Source organism: Phodopus roborovskii, unplaced genomic scaffold, assembly GCF_943737965.1.
Source record: "Phodopus roborovskii unplaced genomic scaffold, PHOROB, whole genome shotgun sequence".
Taxonomy (NCBI): domain Eukaryota; kingdom Metazoa; phylum Chordata; class Mammalia; order Rodentia; family Cricetidae; genus Phodopus; species Phodopus roborovskii.
This window is the reverse complement of record NW_026126434.1, coordinates 16,942,205-16,967,568: the sequence shown is the minus strand read 5'-3', so window position 1 is coordinate 16,967,568 and position 25,364 is coordinate 16,942,205. Positions and strand designations below refer to the sequence as shown.

Sequence of the window (25,364 nt, the reverse complement as noted above, 5' to 3'; positions counted from 1 at the left end):
ACTTGCAGTTTAGGGATGATGACAGACACCACTCCAGGCTATGGGCTGGGGTAAAAGTTGGAATGGCATGGCATCTTTCCTTCTGTAATTCTGACTCTTGAAGTTAATGGGCCCCAAAATCCAAGTGCCTATAAGGTTAGGGTAAGACATGAGGCTGATACATTGGGGGAACTACACATCTGGCTAGAAAGAGCAGGGATCACGGCTTTAGTGTCTTTTGGAATAGAGGCCCAAGGCTGCCAAATGTGGCTTCTCAATAGAAGTCATATCCAGCCTAGTGGCACAGGCCTGGAAGTTGACAAGGCAGACGGCGGCTCACAAGGTCAAGGCCAGCTTGGACAAGTTAGTGAGGCCCTGTCTCAAAAATATCAAAAGAAGGCAGAAGGTACTGCCAAGTGGTAGTTCACTTGTTTAGCATGCAATGAAGCCTTAGGGTATACACCCAGTACAAAAAGAAAAAAAAAAAAAAAAAAAAAAAAAAGGAAAAATCTTGAGGTACTCATAAAATCTCTCAATTTGTAAGCTCTGACAACAAATATCACTTAAACTAAATAAACATTTGAGAGCTGATCTCAAATACAACAAAAATCCAAACAGCCAAAAACCCAAAACCAATGACAAAAAAAAAAAAAAAACCAAACAAATGCTTTATGCGCTAAAAGAACTGTAGGTTTCCTGGGAGCAGCAATCAATAACTTCTTGACACGCTGGCTGTATAAACCCTAACTTCTTTTGTAGGGTGGGGCAGCCTAAGTAGATATGAGCAAAGATGGCTTCATCTTTAATTCTTAGCCCCCCCCCACAAAAAACGCACACGAGTTTATGCAAAGGTGGGTGTTTTCAGGGGAGGACAGAATGTTCCAGACTATTGCTTTAGTGACCAAAGGCACAGATGGGACTCCTGTGACTTACGGGTTAGACTGCTGCGCTTTGCCAGAGGACACAAGGACACTGTAGAGCCCAGGTAGTTGAAGAGTTGAACACAATTTATTTTATGCTTAAATAGTTGACTAGGTTATCCAGCATCCACTTCTCTCATACATGTTATCTAGAGCTAGGTGTCCATGGAGGCCAATTTCAAGTGAAGATAGTGAATAAAGGAACCTCACCGAAACCCAAAGGAAAAATGCCCTATAAAACGCAGCCTTTACTAACTAATATGACACTGCAAGGGTGGTTACAAGTGATTGGCTTACTGAAAAGGGTCTACATCTCAGAGCCAGTACACAATAACAGTGATTTTTTTTTCTTTTCTTTTCTTTTCTTGACAGTGTGCTGCCATTCTCCTAGATATGGGTTTCTGATCAGTCCATTTTCAAATACCCATGTCCAGGGCCTCTTGTGAGCACCATCCACCTCTACAGTGGCAAGCATTTCCCCCTGTAAGCACTAACAGCCCCCCTCCCACCCCCAAGCAACTACTGTATAGTTTTGTGTGGGTTTTTTTTTCCATTTTTGGTCATTTCATTGAAAAATTGGCGATAGCAACAAATATTAGATGAAGGACTTTGTGTTTACAGATAAAATCTCCTCTGTTGCAGGAGACTGTAGTGTTTGCAAAATTGGAAAAGGTTTAATCAAAATAAGGTAATATGCATGCATCAAAATATTAGTATTCTGAAGAAAAAAAATTTTTCACAGAACTACAGAATTCCTCATTTGGGGAATTATTTAAATTTGCAGCAGATTTTTTTTTTTTAAAGATTTGCATTTTCTTTTTAAAATCAAGCTAGCAGTTTTGCGTGTACAAACATTATAATTGCTAATATACAAGAGTCAGTGAAGAGTTTCTGCACACCCCAGGTCCTCCTCCTTGTCCAGGGTGAAGTCACTGGAACTCCTATTGTTAGATGCGCCTGGGATATCTTGTCTGTGTTCTATGAGCCAGGTGCCTATCAACATTTATCCTATTTTTGTTGTTAGAATTTACAGTGTTATTATTTACAGCAAAACTATTGATGTTTATTTTTTTTTCTTTAAAAAAGAAACAAATAGTGTTCATACCCTGACAGATTGGGTCCAAGAAAAATAAGGCGAGCTGTTGTGGATTCAGTAATTTTAGAGTTTCTTTCTTGATCTGTTCATGCCATCTTCTGTCCATCCTGGCACACAGTTGTGTTTTCTTTGAAAATGACACCAAATCACTTGATCAAGTCTGAACAACATGGCTTCTTGTGTCTTATACTGCATTGCTCAGTGCACACGTGTCAATCCCGGGAATGAGAGTGAGTTTCCATGCTCTGTAAATTGGCTCATGCTAAATAAAAAAATGTGAGTAGCTGTTTTTTCCTTTTGCATTAGAAAAAAAAAAAAAGTCGCATCATTGATGTGTGGAGGCAACTGCTCCAAACTCCCCTCTTGGTAAATATTTTCCTTCTGGCTGATCTCTGGTTAATTTCTCAATACTGGCAGTACGAACATATGGTCCTGTGGAAGGAGAAACAGCAGTGAGTTTAGTTTTCATTTTATCTTTTTTTTTTTATTTTTTTAACTTGCTATGTAGCTTAGGATGACCCTGAACTCCTGATCCATCCTGCCCCAATCACAGTGCCTAGGTTATGTGGTGTGGAGTCCGAAACCTGGGCTTCCCAACCGATGGATCTTATCTGTATATATAAAGGAGAATTTATCTATAATGACTTTGTTCATCATACAGGGTTCAGAGAACAAGGGCCCAGTTCTTGTCAACAGGGTATGTTGGCTGCCTGGGAAATACCTCAGCAGACCAGACTCTAGATCACTGGTTCTCAAACTGTGGGCCACGACCCACACACGAGTTGCATACCAGATATTTTACATTTCCATTCACAACGGCAGCAAAATTACAGTTATGAAGTAACAATGAAATGGCTGGGGGTCGAAGCATTAGGTAAGTCGAGGACCACTGTCCTGGGGTATCTCAGGAAATGGTCACAAGTCCAAGGTAAAAAAAACAAACCCCTGTTCACTCACAAACAACAAACAGCCTGTTCTTTGCTGCAGCTCATTTAGAAAGAATCTGGCTTGTGCCAGGGACAGAGGTGTCCTGGTGACCTTGAGCTTGTTTGCCCAGACAGGTTTCTTCTCTCTGGGTGGATCACCCATGACATCCTGCCCCATGTAAACACTCTGAACAACTTTTGCCATCTCCTGTTATGGGTCTGGCTGCCTTTCTCATGTCTGTTTGCTGCTACTGACCTCCCTGCCCCAGGTCCCCTGTGATCTGAGCCAAGAACACTAAAGTACCCACTTCTCTGAGATTTCAGCACTTGCCCTCCTCCAGGGAAGGAAAGTGACTCGCTTCGGTAGATCCAATTACAGAGGTGGGCAAACCCTGTCCATCACAATTTTCACACCTTGGTCTCTGTCATTAAATCCTAATCTTCCAGGCACCAGGCTGCTACATGGCTCTGTGATCATGCTACTCTCTTCATTCAGGGAAGATGAATTCCCAGCACTATCCTCTAAACTTTCCCTCATATCTCCCAGCTTCCTAGAATGTAAGGTTTTTTGTTTTTTTTTTTAATCGTACCATACTTCTCCTATGACAGAGTTTAGTAATCTCTAAGTGTCTATAAACATGAGATCACTCCCATCTGTTTGTCTACATTCTCTAATAAGCTAATTTCCCAAGTTAATTTTGTATTACAAAACAAAACCTTTATCTTCCCAATATAAGCCAACATTTTGTCTTTCTAGAGTGGGTATGTTTTTAACTATAAGATTCGGTTAATTATGTCCTTCTACAAGGTGGTTATTTTTTAAAAGCAATAGTTATCCTTCAAATCTTGTTTGCAGTCAGGCAGCCAGAACACGGGTTTCAACTCCATGGGTATGGGAATGCTAATGGATGGATAACATTTTATATAGACATTTTATACCAAGAACAGTGCCACTCCAAGAGGCTGAGAACCTTGACTAAGCAACTGCTAGAAAATGAACTGTGGTGACAGCGCCCTCTGGTGGATGGGATGTTATGAGGACAGGGACCAAGGTGATGACCCTGCAGAAATAGAATCCCCTCCTCTGAGTGTAGACAATTAACAGAAAGGACTTAAGATACATTTGAAGGAGGGATGTTTCCATGGATTTGGTATAGTCTTTCATATGTGAAGGTGGGAGAAATCCATAGCCATGCCCATGCTTTTACACTAACTCATTTCCATTTTAAGGAACATTTTAACAGATACTTAATAGACCACAATTCCAGGTCCAGTATAGTCTCTGGGGCATAAATGAGAGTCCCTTTAGAGGCCTCTGGAAGTATCCAGCTATTTATTTATTTATTTATTCATTTATTTATTTATTTATTTTTGCACACCTGTAGCCCTCAGCAGTCCAGCCAAGTGCACAACTGGGAATTTAATTCCCTGTATCATCTACTGAGGGCACATTCTCACTTGGTTCTCAAACTGGGCTGCACAATAGGATTTAATATGTCAATTCCCAGTCTACCCCCATCTCAACTGTTCTGTTAGTTTCAGGGTTTGGATCAAACGCAAGTGGCAACAATGGGTACTGGAGGCATGCTTCCCAAGGTTTAATGTGTACATGGCCACCTGGGGTGACCTACACTGGAGGCTCCTGGTTTATAGATCAAGGGTAAGCCTAGACATTAGTTTATAACACCTCATGTACCTAATGGCACCACTCTTTGCCTCCTGCCTTACTTTGAAACTCAGATAGCATGGCCTATCTGATACACATAGCATTCCAAATCATCTACGCTCCTGAGTTCATATCCACTTAGACTCTCCTTCTCTAATCAACATGTATGGAATGCCTCCCTATTATTCAAACTCCTTTTAATTTCTCTTCTCCTTGAAAGTGCAGACTGTGGGCTCTAAAGAGACAGATCCACTTTTGCAGGAAGCCTCGCACCTGCCAGACTCCATGGAATCTGCTCTGTGCACACAGAGAATTCAGCTCTGTTCTCCTGTTCATTCCCCACCTATCCATTCCCCAGATCATCCCCTTTCCCTTCTCTTTACCATGGTGCTAGGACTATTTCCTTTGAGTCTTTTAAATTCTATGTTATGGTTTAATTTAGCGTGTGTGTGCACATACATATGCATGGCACAACCTATGTGTGGAAAGTCAGAGGACAACTTGTGGGAGCTGGTTCTGTCTTTCTATCGTGTGGGTCCTGGGGATTAACTCAGCCTTTCAGGTGTCTTAATTACATTTACATTGCTGGGCCGAGACAACATGACCAAGGCAATTTGTAGGGTTTCTTGGGAGCTTCAAGTTTCAGAGGGTGAGCCAAGACCATCATGGCAGGGAGCATGGCAACAGGCAGGCTCTCAGATAGACTGAGGAGAGCTTACAACTTGACCTACAAGCAGGAGGGAGAAAGAGGGAGGGAGAGAGCGAACTAGGAATGGTGTAGGTTTTTGAAACCTCAAAGCCTACTCCAGCAACACACTTCCTCCAACAAGGCCATACCTAATCCTTCCCAAACAGATCTAGCAACTGGGAACCAAGCATTCAAATATGAGCCTATGGGGCCATTCTCATTCAAACCACCACAGCAGGCTTGGTGGCAAGCACCTTTTCCTGTGGAGCCATCTTGCTGGCCCATATTTCTTTCTTTTTTTTTTTTTTTTTAAAGCAATGCTTCTCATTACAATAGAAAACCATACTCTAACATTAAGGTTTGCTTTTCTTTTAGTTTTGGTTTCTCTTTTAAGTGTTTCATTGGTTTTCGTTTTGGAGACTGAGTCTCATGTAGTCAAGGCTGGCCTTGAACTTTTGCTCTTCCTGCCTCTATCCTTTAACTGCTAGAATGATAGACATGCACTAGCACACTTGGCTTGAAAACTTAGTTTAAACTAACTCCCAATTCTGAACAGATTTCCTCTTTAGTTCATTGCAATAAATGAGGCCTTTTCGAATTTGTTCATTCCCAGTGACTTGGGTTAAAAACATCGGATGCTGCAGAGCCAGCCAGGAAAAGTAAACATGCTGGGAACAGATGAATGCATATTTTAAAGGAAAGAAAGTATATTTCTTTCATTTTTATTAAGTGTTTATTGCCTATCTGGCACTGTTCTGAAGTGAGCCACATCAATCCTAATAACAGGGCAGTATCATGTCCCCTGCTGCACAGGTAATTTAAAAAGGCAAGAGTTTTAGCAAGGGCCAAGAGCCACACACTACCTGGCTTCAATTCTGTGCCCACAATGTATCAGGAGAACAGACAGACAATTATCGGTGCCTTGGACGCATTCTGGGAAAACATCCCGGAGACGGGGGCCTGAGTGGGATGAACTGCTTCAGTCTGTGGAGGGGTAAGCACGGTGGTCACCACCTCCTCTGGCTTCATCTTGGGGATCTTGCTGCTGCAGTCTTTGGTGCAAAGGAACTGACACCCGAGGCTTTACTGATTGCCTCAGTTTACTATGAGAACCATGGATAGTGAATGTAGTAAACCACCTTCACCCAAGCAGGGGCCAGGTAGTCATGCTGCTGTGACTTGTCCTGACGGCCTGGCTTGGCAGGCTGCTAGCCTGATTTCCTTCTTGCATCCCCTAAGACTTCTATAATAGTGCCTCCTAGTCAAGGCTTTCTGGGGTCTTAGCAGCCACTGTTGCTAGGCAGTTTAATCATCTATGAATGGACTGAATTCTAAAACAACTCTGAGATGTGTTGCTATTGTTCTTCTACAGAGGGTTATTGTTGCTCACTCTGGCTTCATTCCAAGCCCCTTCCCTGTCCCCCTGAGGAAATGACAGCACACATTAGGTAACTTGACCAAATCCATATAGGTGGCAAGCTACTTTGGCATCCCTGTTTTCTGTCACCCCTGTGTCACCAATGGCTTCACTGAGATCTCCCAGCCCAGGATTCAGCCATTGGAAATCACTGATGGCCACTGAGTCCCCTAAACCTTACAAAATAGTCTTGCTACAGCTGCTGAAGAGCTAGGGTTACGTGCATGCATCTCCCAGGTTGAGGAAGGCAATATGAGGGTGTGTGTGTGTGCTGCTAGAGACTGAATCCAGGGGCAGCCTGTGTATTCTGGGGTGGCGGTACTCTACCACTGAGCCAGTGACCCTAGTACTCAGTGGTTAGGCTATTGCAAGGTTTGGGTTAGCCTGAACTACGAAGTAAGAGTTTTCCAAAGGCCATGGGCTGGACCAGTCAGCTCAGTTGGTAGAACAGTTGCCTTGCATATTTCATCATTTCCTTTTGGTTTTAGGGTAAAGACCAGAATCTCACAGATGAGTAACTGGAGTTTATTTAAGCTCATCTTACTTCTGTCTTTGGGGACCCTCCTATCACTGCCAGGTCAGGTCTACAGCTAGCCCCAAGATGAGCATTCTGGAGGTAACCTGTTAGGGTTTATTTCCTAGTTCTGCCACTTTTAAATGATGCTGGGTAATTTTCTTAACCTCTTAGGGCCTATTCCTTATGTTAACCAGGGATGCTAATGGCACCAATCCAACAGGGGAGACTGTGAGAACTAAAGAGCCACAAAGAAACACACAGAGAATCCTGTTTCTAGAACATCTGTGGTTCTTATTATTTTTCAATCTCATCAATGGTCACAACATGAGGACTGGCTCCCACCCAAAGCCCACAATGTGAGTCTAGTGCAGCAGGCATCATAGGGTTGCCGATTCCACTGAAGGCCTCACAGAAGGCACAGTAAGGCTACTGCACAGCATATACTGAAAGGGTGTTTGTCAGGCAGAGCTAAGGATCTACTTGGGAGGGTGGAGATGCACCTCAGATGTGGAGCGCTTCCCTAACATACATGAAGCCCTGGTTTTGATCCCCAATACTGCATAAATTGCATGTGGCATGCTGCTAGCAATTGGGAGGGGGATGCATGCAGGAGGATCTAGCCTTCAGGGTCATCCTCAGGTACACAAGAAGTGCAAGTCCAGCCTGGGCTCCAAGAGACCCCATCCCCAAAATAAAGTACAATCCTATCTGAGCCTTAGGGACCTAAAACAAAAGTGATTTCCCAATTCCTTATTTCTGCCCTCAAATGTCAGGGTTCTTTGTTGGCAGGGGAGGACAGAGAAGAAAATGAGACTAGAATTCCCACTTTTTGTCACTTTGACCCCAGAGCTGAAAGGATTTAGAGGAGAGGCTTCAAGGACATAACTTTCCAAAACTGTTTTTCTCAACTCAAATTGGCTTTCTGATTGAATCTGTATGGAAAAACAATGTGAAATCCAGAAAAATAATGTTAGGAAAAACAAGGGCAAAGTCCTAACAAATGTAAACACAGCCTGCTTACTAAATATTTAACTTCAAAAAAGCCCATCTGGTCAACCTCTTAATTGTGCCCAGGTTTATGTAAAATAAAGATGTACTTATCTGATTCTATTTAACTTAGGCTTGGTGACAGCTGTATTTTAACCAAAACTGCTGGCTTTGAGCACAGTCCATTAGAATTGTAGATTGGAAATCTTCCCACAAGAATGGCTGCTGCCTGTCATGAAGAGTCTCATGCTAAGAGAATAGGAGACCTGACTCCTAAAAGAATAGGAGACATGAATCCTATTTGCACCTGCTTCAGCAGATGCCATACACATGGAGAATGTTTATAGATCCAACTGGAGTTAAAGTTTAATGTGCATATGTGTGTATGTGCACACATGTGTAGACACACACACACACACATACACATACACACACACACACACACACACACCTGTACCCATATACAGAAAATGAGCGGGGGTAAGTTCAAAGTTTGTCCCAGTGAAGAAGAGAAAAAGGAAAGATGTGAATCACCTATCTAGGGAATCTAGAAAGTTCTTGAAACTTTTAAGTATCACTGCTGACATAAGTACATTTCCCACCTGGACTGATGTCACTCTCACTAGTGGGTCTTTTTCTCCACGTTCCGAATTTCTTTTTTCGTCTTTACTTTATAGCCTTCTCCCTGCTAAAGGAGAGCACACATTACATTCTTGCAGTGGAAGAGTTTGGAAGCAGTTCCCATGCTGGTCCCTGGAGGCTGCATGAGGAAGGCATAGTGAGAGTCCTAGGCCACTTGACATCCTCAGACACAGGCAATCGGCTTGGCTTAACTGCACAGACCAGCTCATCATGGCCACAGCATGCGATAGCACTTTCAAGGTAACTACGGCATAATGAGACTTCACAGCACAGAGGGTTAATGATTTCAAAAAGCAGCCAGCCTGTTTCCTACATACGGTGGAAGAAAACGTCATTGACACTCACAAGGCACCCAGACCCCAACTGTTAAAATAATAATCTATGATTTTTTTTCAGCCAGCAAAACCATAACTGGTATCTTGTAGTATGACAGGGACTTTTCAAAATAAACACCAAGCAAGAACTAGATGTGATGGGTGGTCCTACTGCTTCTCTTTAGTTTATGCAGTTACCAACACTGTCCTCTCTATCTTGGTCCAAGATAGCACCAATTTCTACAGATTGGGGCTGTCTTTCCTGACTACCATGTGGACAATTCTCTGTGAGTGAAAAACTTCACATATAGTTTTTCATTTAGCATGAGGCATTGGGGTCTTTCTTCCTTTTTTTACCTGGTCCTCAGTACTCTTCAGCTTGTGTTTTTCTTATGTAAATATAATATTTAATACTTACCTTTCTACTTTTAAATTTGATAAAGAATTGGGAAACAGCAAAGTATGATAGCATATTGTCTTCTTTGTCAGGAAAGATTTATTTGCTGAACCACACTCATAGTTTCAAGTTGGGTTCTGTATTAGCAGTGTTGGACATGGGGCAACACAAAGCCGTGATATGAGGGTTAAGTTGATATTTTTCTACAGAATGTGATGGGCAGGACAAGCACATAGACCTGACATGAAAATTGTGAGCCAAACTCTCTGTCACCCTAACAGTGTCCTAGACAGGCACCCCACTGAAGGCCAAGGGTGGACCCTCTCAAGGGGTCTGTTGATGACCAAGGATTCTACCTTTTCTTTCTCCTTCCAACCAGAACATTTTTGTCCCTAATAAGTGAAATTATCTCTGTATGATCATTCTGGAAACAGTAAGTATATTCAGGTGTGGCATGAAGGAAATGGGTTGGACCCTGTACAAAGCCTATGTCAGAAGAAGCCAACACAACACTCCAAGCATCCACCGGGCAGCAGCGAGTCAGCAAGGCTTCCCAAGGGGCTCATGGAGATGCTACCCTCTACTTTCTCCTTGGCAATCACGCTACATTACCACTTCATCCTGCTTTCCCTCTTGTGGACCAATCCGTCTTATTACTTTCCGAGTGATCTGTTGGAAGCAACAGAAAGAAGTAGGGACCAATCTGTGTCACCAGGGGGCACTATAACCTATTGCATACAATGGTGTTTCTCATGCAGGGCATTTAAACTCCAGAAGTATGAAATCTCAATGGCGATTACTTTTCTGGTGATGAGGTTGCCTTCTTCATCAGTAAATTGTTCTTCTGTGACGGATTCACCAGGGATGGTTTTGGCTTCCTCACCCTAAAGGATGTGGCATAGAGGTTAGTGACATGAGAGAGAGTGTGGGTGGGTATCAATCCAGGTTTACAGCACACCACACAGCATACCACACTGGCCATGGAGCTGCAGCAAAGTCACAAACTGTTCTTCCCTCTCCAGGGAAAGACAAGATTGACTTCATAGCTGGTTAGTGAATGGTTGATAACCGCCGGTCTTGCACCCTGAGCATGTATTCAGGCATGTATGGTAGTTGGCAACAAATTCCAAGAAATAATTTTCAGAAGCAGTTAACCACAGGAAAGCCAAGAGATTGGTTGAAACGAATATTAGTCAGTGATTAGTGGTCAGAATAGACGAACTCACTCTCTGTCATCAGTCACACCACAGCTTGAGAGACTTTGTGCGGAGCAGGTTCTATCTAATTTGAGTAAAGACAGTTTCTGAGCTGGGAAAAGATATTTAAGAAATCATGTACTAAGGGCAATACTCTTTTGAAAGAATTATTATGAAAAAAGCTCAGGGTAGAGAAAGTCTCATTTGTGGGGATGGGAGTGGGGTGGGGTTTTTTCATAGATTATACATGAGAGTAATTGGCCAATTGGCCAACAGGGCAGAAAACTAATCTGACATTATTGATAAAGGCACAGAGATGGCAAAAGTGCCAATAAAAGGTCATGAGAGGCTTTTACTGTAGTCAGAGCATGAATGGATATAGTATTTCTGATCACCCAGCTTTCTGAGTGGTACACAAGGAGAGACCTTAGTAGACTCGAGCAAGACAGAAATGCATTTACCATGCTCTGAGTGAGCCCTTCTATGGGAAGATGCTAATTTTGAAATTGTTTAAAGAATCTGGGGGAGGAATGGGGGAAGCAGGTAGGGAGATGTAAGCACAAATGAACTGTTGACTTAGATTAATACCTTCAGAAGACTCAAAGCCCCACTTATCAATAATGAGCCATATTGCTTCTTGCAAATGTTTGGAAGGTAAGCACTTCGTCTCCTTAGTTCTCTTTGCATGCACAGTCAAAGATGCAGATGGCTCTCTTTGAGACCAAAGAAAGTTGTCTAGGGCTGGAGAGATGGCTCAGCTGTTAAAGTTGTCTAATTGTGTAGCTCCTCATTACACCAGAGGAGTAGATTGTATTGGAAGACCAGTAAACTTTTATGGAATAGGTATTTTTAAAAATCTATGCCTTTTTATCCCTTCATTAATTATGTTAGAGGTCTGGTAGTCTCAAGGAGGGGTTTCTGGAACCACTTTAATGGGAGGGAGAACAATTGCTAATTAGCTTTTGAAGACTACTTCTACATACATAAAATTCCCTATCTACAAGAGTATTTCTGCCCCCCCCCCATTTTGAAGAGATATCACGGGGCATGTGTCTGGGGTCTTCATCTCTAGTGGTCTGTTTAAGGATGACACAATGGAACTTCCTCTTGCAGCCCTTTGAGAGGCATCACACTTTTTCTTTTTTTTCCTAGACTTCTCTGAATATTAGGAATGATAGTATAAGGTGTGTTGATTTGCTTTATGTCCATGATAAAAAGTGAACTTCAAAACCAGAATGGATGTTACATATTTTGCAAAAACTGACACTCTGTCTAGTAGGCAACCCATGGTGCTGGTTAGTTTTATATCAACTTGACACAAGCCATCATCTCAGAGGAGGGAATCTCAATTGAGAAACTGTCTCCATAAGATTGAACTATAGGCAAGCCTGTAGAGCATTTTCTTAGTGATTGATGTGGAGGTGCAGTGCATTATGGGTGGTACCACCTTGGGATAGTGGTCCTGACTCCTTCATGGCTTCTACATCAGGCCCTTTTAGTCTGTCTTTACCATCCCAACAGAAAATAATAACCAGAAAGCACCCTACGTTTGTCAGATTTGTTGAACCGTAATATCCTGTAACAATAAGGCAGGCGACTTAGCTTTTGGTTTCTCTAGCATAGTGAAAGGCATTGCTCAGAGCGGCTCTATAGTGATTTTACTCTTAACATGATGGCTCTTCCCAGCTCCAAGAACACCCTCTGATGTTATCACTTATTCACTCTGTCTAAAAGGAGCCCAACTTCAGGGAGTGGGCATTTGGATAAAATATAGACGTATGCTTCATGAAAGCTATGGCCTTCTATTTTAGGGTTTCCAACATATACTGTTTAAGAGATACATGAATGCTGTATATTTTTATTCGTATGTTAAGCTCAAATGTACGTGATGCCCACACTAATAAAACTACTTTGAGGTTGACCTGCTGATACACATGTCTAGAAGGTTAGGGAACCAAAGAAAAGACTCTTCATCAGCTCAGAGGTGTGGCTGTTGCTGTGTGAGTCCTCGTTATTCACTCCTTCTGGTTTCGTTGCATCTAACAATTTTTAGTAGAGTTCAGTCAGCCATTTGAAGAGGCAGCTGCTGGACAAGATTGGGGTGAAGCAACAGAAGGTTACCACATGGGTAACATGAAAACCAAGTTGCCTAATGGGACCTTCCATTTCTTTTTCTCTCTCGATATTTTACTTGTATCGTTCATGGGAGTGAGCAAGGAGGCCAGATAAACCTGAGCCCCTGCTCTGCCATCTCATAGAGCATGCAAGCGGTGATGCACTGTGAGGGTTTTATAGACAGCAAACCAAATGCTTGAACATAACACTGTCAACATCACTAAATTGGCCTAGCCAGTTAGGATTTCCACAGAAGTGACTCATGGTTTGGACAGTATTTGGGGTGCTCACTCACTGTTGAGTTTGATAGCTCAAAACTTACAAAAATCACTTAAGGTCGAATACTTTGAGAATCTTTGAAAATTATATTGGAGCAGATCTGACAGGTTCCCCTCCCCCATTCTTTCATGAAAAAAAAAATACAAAGGAGGAGGATTATGAAAAGCAGGGAGTCAGGGGATGCTAGCATATGCCTTTAATCCAGGCAGTCTGATCTACAGAGCTAGTTCTAGGACAGCCAGGACTGTTACACAGACAAAGCCTGTTTTGAAAAACAGCAAAAAAAAAAAAAAAAAAAAAAAAAAACCCACAACAAAACAAAAATGTAGGGAAACTAGTTGAGTGAACTTCTTAGCTTCTGTCCTTCCTGACACTAGGATTGTGTGAGTTTGATAAACATTATTTAGTGTGCCCTTCTCCTTCCTGTCTCTCAGAGATACCCGCATGAAGTCTCAGGCTGTGTGAGTCACTCTTGGTGTCCTGTGTGGAGAATGCCTTCCCTGCACCTTCCACTCAACCGTTCTCATGTCCAAAAAGGTCACTGCAGGTGAGTGGCCGGCTGCTGCAGGAAGGTTCAGGTGGATTTTGCCACGCATAGGTGAGTGCTCACACAACACAGACCAACACAGGGGAGTGATGCAAACATTTGGCGATTTCAACAGTGCCGTATGAAGGTGGGATTTCCATCTCTAGCAAAAACTGCTTCCTAGACTTACAAGTTCAGTTTCATCTTTGATCATGTTAGTATAATTAGAACCAGTTTCTAAAGCTTCCCTTTGCCTTTATCAGACATACCCATGCCGGCTGGGACCGAAAACTCAGTCACTGCTTAAAAATGAGGAATTGGCTTTCATTTCCAAGACAGGGCAGTAGGAGGCTTTGGTGCTCCCCTCTTTTCCTCATTAGATTCTAGGGTATTAAGTGAGCACCTTGTTCACTGTGGACTACCTTCTCACCAAGACAAGTAAGTCCTTGTATTCTGAGAAAGGCAGGATACAAATGCCAAGGCTTTTCAGACAGAGTCATAGCTGTCTCGTGTCCAACAGACTTGTGCAGACACACTCACTGACACATAACACGGCTTTCTTTTGGGTGGTCCTTTGACAAGCTTTCAAGTACAAAGAAACAAGAGAGCCAGCTAGTTAGCAAACATGCTGAACTTTCCAAAGTGCACTAAAGGCTGCTAGGCACAGCAGCCTCCCATCGCTTCTGCCTGCTGGTACCTTTATAATCACACGCCGGCGAATGACTCGGGTCGTGACCCTCTGCTCTTCCTCTGAGCTGGAATCACTTTCACTGTTTCTCAAGTCCTGATAAATGCATTTTTAGTATAATTTTATCATCACATTGAAAACAAAAGGCATGTTGAGAAGGGAAATCAAGAAAGAATTGTATTTACTTATTTCCCCCCCAAGGAATAGCATGGTATATATTTAAGAGAATCCTGATAATTGAGTGAAAGAAAGTCTGAACAAGATTCAGACTGCTCTTATAGCTCTTTGTGCGTGTGAGTATGTCTTTGCATGATCCTGAATGTAAGTGTATAGCATGAACACATAATGTGCATGTGTGTATGTTTGTACATGTGTATGACTGGGTGTTCCTCTGTGTGCTTGTGTGTGTACTTATTATAAGTATGCATGTATGGTGTGTACACGCAGTTAAAGAATAAAGTAATTAACCAGGTGGTGATGGCACACGCCTTTAATCCCAGTACTCAGGAATCAGATAGGTTGATGGATCTTTGTAAGTTCAAGGCCAGCCTGGTCTACAGAGGGAGTTTTGGGACAGCCAAAGCTACACAGAGAAATCTTGTCTCAAAAAGTTAAACAAAACCCCCCAAAAGGTAATTATAGTCTGTTGATAATACAGCCTTTATGGCCTTAAAAAACTTTGTATTCCTGCTTAAAATAATTCTAAAATGCCTTTGTTTTATTTGAACATAGATTTTGTAATTTGGATCAAAGTTCACTTGCTCTCTACAGAAAGAGGCATGTGTGATTTTTATGGAATTTTGGTTGAATTGGTTAACTTTACCGAAAGCTGTCTTTAAGGTAGCACCAGCACTTACTGTACTGGGAAGTTATCATCTACACAAGATGTTCAGTAAGAGCTTTTGCCAACCAGTGAGGGAGTAAAGACCAAGAGTGAAATGACAGTGTAAGATCGTGTAAGGCCAGCCTGAGTAACTTAATGAGACCCTGTCTCAAAATGTGTGTGTGTGTGTGTGTGTGTGTGTGTGTGTTGGAGACACAGCTCAGTGGTAGGGAACTTGCATGTATAAGGCTTAATAATTTACTTCCCAGGACCTGAGAGAGACAGAGAGATGGAAAGAGAGAGACACAATATTACTGCATTTCAGGAGTCTGAAAAACTATCGAGTAGCAAATAGTTTATCATTCAAATGGGAAAATACTGTTATTCAGCAAACATCCTTCATCACCATATTTGACTGCAATGATAGAATTATGCAAATGAACTCTAAATAGTCAGGAAGCTAGGAACTGTGTAGTTAATACCATTAGAAAAAGGTATAGCTGTACTGTAAAAATAGCGTGTAAAATCACTATAGGAGGGATAAGCACAAAGTAATACCTGAGTAGGTAACACACTAGGCTATAGTGTGCACCGACGGTCTACTGGTGAGTGGTTGAAGTGTTAAGAGCAATGTTACTGCTTATATGAAGTCCCAATTGGGAACATGGCTCTCAAAGTAAATACCAGCCAGTGTCTATGCAAGGAACAGAACTTTAATTCACACTCCCTATCGTGTCTTTCAAGTTACACAAAAGGACAATGGAAGAAGGAGAGTGCAAATGATCAAAGGAAGGTGTTAGGGAAGTATGCAAAGGTAAGAGGAAGTCATATTCACAAAAGTACAGAGTCACTCAAGACGACTCCAGGATTAGCAGACAGGGGAGGCAGAAGGGAAATCTGAATTGTTTAAACGTGGATGGTAAGCTGGCAGAGTCAGAAGCATGCTGACTCAAATACTAACAGAGGGTTCACATGCCCAGCAGACAGGTGACCCTTGCAAGACTGTCAGAGCAGGCCTCACATATAGATGGTGGCTGGGGGGACCAGTGTTCCCTCTCCCTGGAGACTCAATCTGCTTAGCCTTAGGAGAAGGGAGAGAGCAGTGTAGAAGCCCCGGCTTCCTTCTAGAAACTAGTAAAGGACCAAGCTTTGGGAGTACATGTGGGATTTTCTCAGCATTCCTTGCTTCATGGGAAGAGGAAAAAGCAGGGCTTTACCTTGTAACAGCAGGCAGTCATCCGTGTAAGCGCCGCACCCGGACTTTTGACCTGCTTTTTCAGGGGACAAAAAGGGGTCTGTTGTCTGAAGGAGACAGATGGCCTTCTTGGTTGCTACTGTGCTGGGCCACCGAATACATGACCCGGGCATCTTGGGATTTCCTGTGAGATCAACCTCACATTCTCCAGAAGCTGTGACTGTAAATGCACTTCATGGACAGGTCTTTATGCATTGGGTGCCTTAATGAGAAGTTTGGTTTCCATTGCTAGGGAACCCTGCTGAGTTGTGCTCAGGCTGCAACCATTTCGACCTTCTTTGTGTTCACATCCAAGTGGCTCTCCAGTACCCCCAGCTACACACCCATCAACACAGTGTGTCACATGGCTATGTTGGTTTCTAATCTTTGTTTTGTTTTTGCAGGATAAACCTTCCTAGGTAAGAATGTAACTGTTACTGCTTCCCCCACCCTTTTTTAATGGATTTGTTTTAACAGTATGGCATTTTAAAAACAAGATTCCAACTGAGAGACGAATAATGGGGGGGGGGAGCTTAAAAGAAAAAAAAATAGGAGGCAAATCATTTTAATACTTAGTTATTAGTGATGATGTTCATTTTCATAAAGTATGATCTACTGAGGTTGCATTTCCTCTCTTTTCCCTTCTGACACTCCAGGAAATGACCAAAGGAGTACCGACAGGGATGGGGGTGGTTTGTGGTTTGTTGATTGCTGGTGATGAGCTTCTGAGTGACTGGGTGTTTTTGTAAACTTGAAGCACTGTCTTATTAAATACTGTTTCTTCTCCAAGTGCTGGTCTTAAGTGAACTAGACACGACTCAGGGCAGGAGGCCACAAGAGCTTGCATGTCAAAAGCAGAGGAATGCTTACTGCATAGTTGACAGGAAGACAGAGGCATAGAGGGGGAGACAACAGTGGAAAAAAAAAAAAAAAAAAGCCATGTGGTGGTGACATGCAACTTTAATCCTGGCAGAGACAGAGGCAGGTGGATCTCGGTGAGTTTGAGGCCAGGTGGGTCTACAAAGCAAGTTCCGGACAGCCAAAACTGTTACACAGAGAAACCCGATTCCGAGAAACAAACAAAACAAGGTAGGAAAGCTGTGTGTGGTGGTGCACACATTTTAATCCTAGCACCAAAGAGGCAGGCGGATCTCTCTGAGTTTGAGGCCAGCCTGGTCTACATAATAAGCTCCTATATCAATAAACAGAAACAATGCATTTTAATTTTATTTCATTGTTGAGAGAAAATTTCATTAAAAATATTTTAACATCTAAAAAAGGTAAAACAAAAGAATAAAAAGAAAAATGTATTAGGTAGTACCACAAGACCACATCATTATAAAGAGCAATTCAGTGATTCTGTCATATTCTATATGGATCTACACGCAGTAACCAACTGAGATATAAAAAGGGTGTTTCTAATACAGACTTCTGTCTGCCTTATCTCAAAAATTGCATCCATTCAATTTTTCAAATATTTTGAGACATTAATTGCTACAGTGTAGTATGTATAGTATGGATCCAGTATTATAGTCTTTAAACTATATGAGAGAACCAAAAAGTGTGAAAATCACCCCCATTCTCCCCCAAGAATGAAGGCTGAGTTTGCAACCAGGGTTAATCTCAGCCAGAATTGGTTCTTTTCATCCTTGGCAAAGGCTGGAGGTTCTTTATTCCCTTGATGACTGAAGATGCTAACCTCCCATGATGTCCTCCCTAGGCTGTCTTTAGTGGCTACTCATCCCCCCATCATCAATTAGAAATTGTAAAGAACCTTGCACCCAATGCTATGGGATTAATAGTAGCGGACTGTGGGTATTTGCAGTAGTAAGAACATGCTAGCTGTGTAGATGACCTACCTTAGGCTCTGACCCACTGGACCCCTCTTCTTCGTGGAGGTTGAGCCTGGCCTTGCCATCAGCAGAAGTCCTAGTCATCTTTTTCATGCTGACAGGCACACAGGGTTTAGGGGCATCTTCTGTGATGAACTTGCTAGCTTCTTCCAGAGATTTCTGATAAGCTGCAAGGGGTGATGCTGGTTCCTCAGTGCGACCAGATCCGTGTGTTTTTGGTTTCAGATTCTCCTTAATGCTCTGTTTTCCTACATCATTCTGGGATTCTGGAAAGTAGGATTTTGCCTTTGCTTCTGGAGTGACTTCTGCGGGGCTTCCATTGGCTTCAAATTTTCCAGGTTCTCCTTTGAGATATGAGGTAATAGAATCTCGAACCTGATTAGAGCTGTAAAAGATACAATATGCAAATTTATAATGGCAGTGTGTGATTGCAGATGGCTTCAGGGTGTGGTTTCAATACCCACGTTGCCAAACCACTTCTTCTTCTTTTAAAATTTATTTTAATTTTATTGGTGTTTTCGCCTGTATGTTTGTGTGAGGGTGTCGGATCCCAGAGTTACAGACAGTTGTGAGCTACCATATGGGTGCTGGGAATTGAACCTGGGTCTCCTGGAAGAACAGTCAGTGCTCTTAACCATTGAGCCATCTCTCCAGCCCCAACAAACTGCTTTTAAAGACATAAAAATAGTCACATAAAAATTAGCAAGTGGATTTAAAATGTGAAGGCCTTCCACAGGTGGGCCAGTGAGGTGTATTTAGGATGTAGGCATCCCCCAACACCCCAGCTTCCAACATAGCTATGAGACTATCATTTAAAAAAATCATTTTCCATAGCAAAATTTTACACCCTAAAAATGTTGATGGACATATAGTCCCAACCTCACCAATTTTAAAGGGAAGACTAGTGAGGAAACACTGTCATGTTATTAATGAAAAACAAATGCCAGGCATGGTGGCACACACCTTTCATCCCAGCACTTGGGAGGCAGAGGCAGTTGACTCTCTGTGAGTTCCAAGCCAGCCTGGTGTACATATCTGAGTTTGAAAATCAAGAATAAGTAAAGAACAGCCCCAAACACTGCCTGAAAAAAACAGAACGAAAAGGAGTTCCTCAGTAGACACTGCATTTGTCAGGGATCCTGACTTGAATTCTTGGTAGGTTTTCATCTGTGCATGCATGCCTCAAACTTTCTCACCCAAGATGCCCTTATTGGACCTTCTTTGTCCACTCCAGCTCTCTGTTCTCACTGACCAACACGTCTTCTGTTCACCGTGGGGACTCCTTTCCTAAGTGAAATAAGTCTTTTCTTTCTGAACAACTTTAAATCTTTTACGAGTTTCCACATAAACCATTTATTTTATTTTGTACTCATATGTCATTTTTAGGGTTGTGCTCACTGCCCAGAAGAGGCAACAATTAGTACGCTACCCTTTATGTTAGTGTGGGAGTGGGAACACAAATATGTTCTTATACTGTGTGTACAAGAATAACATACTTGGGGCTGGAGAGAGGATGGCTCATTGGTGAAGAGCACTGGCTGCTCTTCCAAAGGACCAGGGTTCAATTCCCAGCACCCGCATGACTGCTCATAACTATCTATATATAACTAGTTCCGGGGGATCTGGCATCCTCATATTGGCACACATGCAGGCAAAACCTCAGTGGACATTAAAAGAATCTACTACTGTGAAGATCGGACAACACTGCGTGTATATTCTACTCCACGTGGTTTATCTCACTCCCCTTCTCGTCCTGATGCTTACACCATGAACATCACTATTTAGGGCCTTGGAGGTCACTATTATTTTCTTACTTTCCAGGACCAGGAAGAGTCAATATATTTTCTGTAAATTCAAGGGCAGAGTCTATATTCAAAAGAGATTTTGGCCAGTTTAATAGCCATGCACAACTTTCCCAGACTGGCATCTATTTCCTGATGAGCAGCTGTCAACTCTGTCATTCTTTTGGAGCATTGGGATTGACATAGATGTGCCTGTCTTCAGTAGCCTAGAGAGACAAGCTACTGATACTTTTGCATCTCAAAAGAGGTTTTGTAGTCTCTGATATGTCTCCAGTTTTGGAGTTTGTGGTTGGAACAAAAAGGTGAACAGCAAAATGAGAAATGTTATGCTTAGGAGATAAGATTTACTGTCTTGAATGCAACTAAGGTCATCACCAGTTGCTGTTGAAGTAAAGGTAAACTATCTCATCCATCTGGTAGGGAAGCTACTATTTCTTGTTTGGTCTACAAACCTGCTTGAGGGTAGGAGTGGTATAAAGATGACTAAAGCAACCTTCTTAGAATTAATTTGAAATTCTACCTAGGTCAAAGTGTTTCCTTACAGTGGTGGGGGTGTGTCCCATGTCCAGGGTCTCGAGACTAACTTTCTAGAGCAAGGCTAGCATAAAGACTAGTCAGACACACACTGACATAATTCCTGTAGTTATACATAGTTGGCTATTTTGGTTGTAAGGAAATGTCTATCATATTTCCATGTAAAAGCCTATGCATATAAAAATGGAAGAATAGGACTGGGGATGGCCAGCACTCAGGAGGCAGAGGCAGGTGGATCTCTGTGAGTTCAGGGACAGCCTGATCTACAGAGTGAGTTCCAGAATAGCTGGGACAATAAAGAGAAATGTGTGTGTGTGTGTGTGTGTGTGTGTGTGTGTGTGTGTGTGTGTAATGTGTTTTTCTGAATATAATAGGTGTATTTCCTTTGTTTCTCTAGATTTCCTACATGAACATAGAAAATCAATACCCGCCTCATTCCTTTTTTTTTGGGGGGGGGCGGTGTTGTGCTGCAGGATGAATGCAGAGTCATGCACATTTGGGTTGTATATATGTAGCTGCTGAAGCATGCCTCCATTATTTCAGACTTTTCCTGGTGACTATTGCTAGATAGCAGGATTTGTCAAGTTTTTAATCTTTAATATCTTGTAGCATCCCATTTACATCTGTAGTTATGAAACGAGACAAACGGCAATATTCATAAAAGGTCTGGGATTTCACATATGAAGTGACTTCAGTGGGACACTGTTGACTTTGAAGACAGTATGACCGTAAGAAACCAGCAAAATGTCTTCTAATCAAGCCAACATCTAGATCTTTGGCATGTCAGTAGCTGTGCTTTGATTTTTACTGCAACAAATTCACCTTTCTCTGGGGATTATGGCATATTGAAAGCAATCGGTAAAGAATTGGTAGAACCATTTGGAATAGGAGTCATTGCCCAAAAGCAGCACCTGTTTAAAACAAAGTACGGACAGCACACCTACTTTTCACAAGTGCTGCCTGAGACGTAGCCGTACCTGTCATCCACACGGTCTAGTAACCCACCAGCTACTCTTCGGGCTTGTGCTGGGGACTCTAGGATTCCGCTTGATGTCTCATTCTGCCAACCTGCAAGTGAAGACATGGCCAGCTCTGCTCGTTGTACACGATTAAGAATAGCCTGCACTTTTTCTTCTGTCATCTCCTCAGACTCTACTCCTTCTTCAAGTTGAATATCCTCAAATAGAGATTTGAGCTTTCCTTCTGCCGTCTCCTCACCAGGACCAGATCTTCCTTTCTCCTGCTGCTCAGAGCTTATGGCAACTTTTCTAGTCTGTGGTTTCAGTGGCTTTGCTGACATATCATCTTTTGGGACCCCAGCCACACTTCCGAGGTACAGTTGGCACTCACTGAGACACATGTCCTTCAACTGGCTCTCATCTACATCCTGTGAGCTGGACATTTGTGTTACAGTTACAGAATCTTCCAGTTTGCTGTCTTCTAAGGAAGTATCTTCTGCAGTTACTACTGGAGGTCCACCTGCTGAAGGTTCTATGTTTCCCTGGGAAGGCATTAGCCCGTCACTCAGTCTACTGGGGGTTCTAAAGGGAGAATCTATGCTAGAGATATCACTAAAATGGTCATCTTGCTGGAAAGGGGTAGGTGGTGTGCAGTACAACCCCATGGGGGTCTCCAGCTCCACTTGAAGGGAAGGATGACCTATGGAAGACAGTACATTTGGACTGACTGCAATGAGCTAAAACACATTAGACACAAACACATGGGATGACTCAAATTATACCAGGTATGACAATGCATGATGGATTACAGAACAATGTACACAAGTTCATGGTTTAGTTCAGTTACATGTAATTTAATGAGATAAAATAATGGCATTCTTTCAATTTTATTATGGCATCATAATTATGCAGATGAAATTAAATGAATGTAGTTAGTTGTCATATCTAGAGGACATGTGGCTCATAGCTAACACATCAGTCTCATTTCAGCATGCAAAACTTATACTATGGGAGAATGAACACAGCGAGCTGTAGAGGCCAATTCTGTAATCAGTTCCCTCTTGCTTAGGTTAAAAACACCATCCAACTCCAATTCTTACTTATTCACATGAAATTTATTGGAGGAAATAAGGAATGAATTTACACTCCGGAAAGAAATAATTGATTTTTTAGAGCCACAATAGCACTGGCTAAAAAACAAAAACAAAAATTAGGAAGTTGTTAGACAAGATAAATGACTCCACGTGTGTTGAGCGCCTTAATGTCACAGAGATAGTTATGGTGTGTACAGAGGGCTTGGTGAAGCTGGTGATGGGAATCTGCTTAGAATCATGAAGCAAATAAAGAGAAAAAAAAAAATGATACACAATGGAGATAGGAGGAGAGCCTAAGGTTGAGTATCCAGGATTTAGAACAGTGCTGTTCCAGGCTGCTCAGAAGGGAAGGTGGGGGCTAACCCCTGATTCTAAGCAATCTACAGAAGAATTTCCTTGCCCCAGAAGTGAGAAAGTCAGTCATTGTCTGGTCATGGTGAGGAAAGGGAGTTTCCCAAAAGCTCAACAAAGAGGAGAGACATTGTTTTAAAAAACAGCAATTCATTTTCTCAATTCATTGGTCTGCAAAACCGAAGACCAGTTTTTCCCATTAGTTCAAGGCAAACAGCTAGTGTTGTAGGTTCAGATTGCTATAGGTTAGTGGATACTTGTTGGTTAACCCATAATATGAGCCTCTTATTAAAATATGGCTAAGATATGACTTAAGTTTGCATAAGTAAACTTATTTCATGCCTAAATTTCCCTCAGAACTACATGATCTTGAGATATACAACAAAAAGCCCTGGTGAGCTTATTTTAATCATGTTCAAACTTTACAGTGTTAAACCAAAACAGACTAAGTAGTAACATTTGTGATTTCTTTTCCCAATACAGAGTAAAGGAAGCTATAACAGTAACTTGTCAATAATCCTTAATTTGCTCTATTGATCTAGTACAAAAGGAATTTATCAACATCCAGCCTCCCACATAAGACAAGGCATACAACAGTGTGTTTTTTTCCAAGGATCCATGGTATTGATGTTCTGTGAGTTACAGATATACTTCACCTTTAGTAAATAGGCACTTTCTAAGATTCTGTAACCTTTTCCACTGTGACACATGCAGAATTTTAAAATTTCCTGGGTCTTGTAAGTCTAAGTTTGCCAGTTAAAAATAGAAAAAGAAAATGACCATATTTCTTTACCCCTGAATTAACAGGACAATATCCTTGGCTACTCTTGTCCATGCCACATCATCATTTTCCATTCACCATTCACTGTGGGGACAGATTGCCACTTGTGAAGTAGGACAGGAATAGCTTCAAAAGCATGGCTGTCTCTTGTCTTTTTCCTGACAATCCGATGAGACTCATCACTAGTGAGTTTGGGAGGGGACTGTTAAGTTAAGCTAAACCAAAGGTTATCAATGATTTTGTGCATGTGTGTGTGTGTGCTCATTGAATTAGAAAGAATGCACAACACACCAAATATTGCCTGCCCTTCACCCCAGGAATCACTGGCAGAATGCAGGTTAATATTAATGTTATGTAACTGACATTACTGGGATGGCGGGCGACTTCTCCAGTACATGTCTACATGCTTGGTCCCATAACAGCGATTCACTGTTCACCCCAGCCACTGTTTACTGCAAACCAGGCTCACAGTTTTATTTCACTTATATATGAGAAGAGATCACTAGGTTAAAAAAAATTATTCATTTTAAATGCCAAAGCATTGCATATTGCAGTTACTAAGTTTTCTTCCATTTGGGTGCACAGAAGGCTGTAAGAGTCACAGCTCTTTCAGACACTGTTTTTTTATATTTCATCCTCTGTGTTGCAGAGAGACGTTTACTGAGCCTGCTCTGATATTAGAGAGTGCTTATTTGCAAACTCTGGCAGAACAAAAACACTGTGAAAACAAGAAGTTGAGTCAAGCAGATCATGGTGCAGGTGGTGATGAGTGGCTGCCTCCATTGACAGTACTTTCAGATTTTAACTGAACGATCAAATATGAACACTAAATGCAATTACCATCAACTGGGTCATGGAAAACATTGTTTTCATCTGCAAAGCTTCTGGTGCCTGAAATATTCCCATAATCAAAAATTGGTCCTTCTAGCAGAGTCACTATGTCTATTCGATTAATTTTTGTCAAGACCGAAGTTAAGGCATCAGCTGGAAAGGAGAGAAAAGAGGTTGAGAATGCAGTGACATTATTTCCTGCAAGTTAACAAACACATCCAATAACAAAGCATGGCTTCAGCTTCCACTTCAGCTCCCCACTGTAGCTCTGCTAGATCCATGTCCGGAATTCTGGAGGCCACAGGATTCAAACACCTGTACTCCGTTAGGGACCTAATAATAGGGCTTCACGTTCCCCCTTGACTCTCAGAATGTCAGTGCCTCATCTTTATACCGATGCTTAACATTTTCATAAACTGCCAAGGTCAGGCTGGCCCATTGCAGTGGGTGAGTACTGGGTACTCACCATCCCCTACCCAAATCCAGTTATAGCAGAGGGTTTGCCACTGCCCCAGACTGGGTACAACTGGCTGGCTCTCCTAATCATGCCCCATCCTCCTCTGTACTTCCCTCCACACCTGCCCCGGCATACAGCAGTAATTTCAAAGTGTTTTTCTCTGATGACCATCCCATGACAATAGTTAATATTAATTTTTCCTTCCATTTTTTAGTAGATCTATGGGAAGATGTTCATACAAACTGCCAACTGTTCCTGCCACTTGCTTTCCAGGAAACCTAAGCACAGGACT

The 25,364-nt window shown here is 42.1% G+C and overlaps 1 protein-coding gene across 5 annotated transcripts in view; it reads right to left on the bottom strand.

Annotated features, from left to right (window-relative positions):
• Window positions 1–968: 968 nt before the first annotated feature.
• The window catches only part of Ank3 (ankyrin 3), a 300,411-nt gene continuing 276,015 nt past the window's right edge, over window positions 969–25,364 (bottom strand). The window contains exons 43-49 of one of the 5 annotated variants that reach the window (XM_051186874.1): window positions 24,625–24,768; window positions 21,577–22,258; window positions 18,270–18,648; window positions 16,394–16,447; window positions 10,350–10,433; window positions 8,799–8,884; window positions 969–2,427 (exon numbers count right to left, since the gene is read on the bottom strand). In XM_051186874.1, the coding sequence (XP_051042831.1) occupies window positions 8,819–8,884; window positions 10,350–10,433; window positions 16,394–16,447; window positions 18,270–18,648; window positions 21,577–22,258; window positions 24,625–24,768 (1,409 nt within the window). In that variant the 3' untranslated portion in view covers window positions 969–2,427; window positions 8,799–8,818. Of the gene's footprint in view, window positions 2,428–8,798; window positions 8,885–10,161; window positions 10,219–10,349; window positions 10,434–16,393; window positions 16,448–18,269; window positions 18,649–21,576; window positions 22,259–24,624; window positions 24,769–25,364 lie in introns of all 5 variants that reach the window. The other 4 variants (XM_051186873.1, XM_051186875.1, XM_051186876.1 and 1 more) reach the window with 4 other exon arrangements.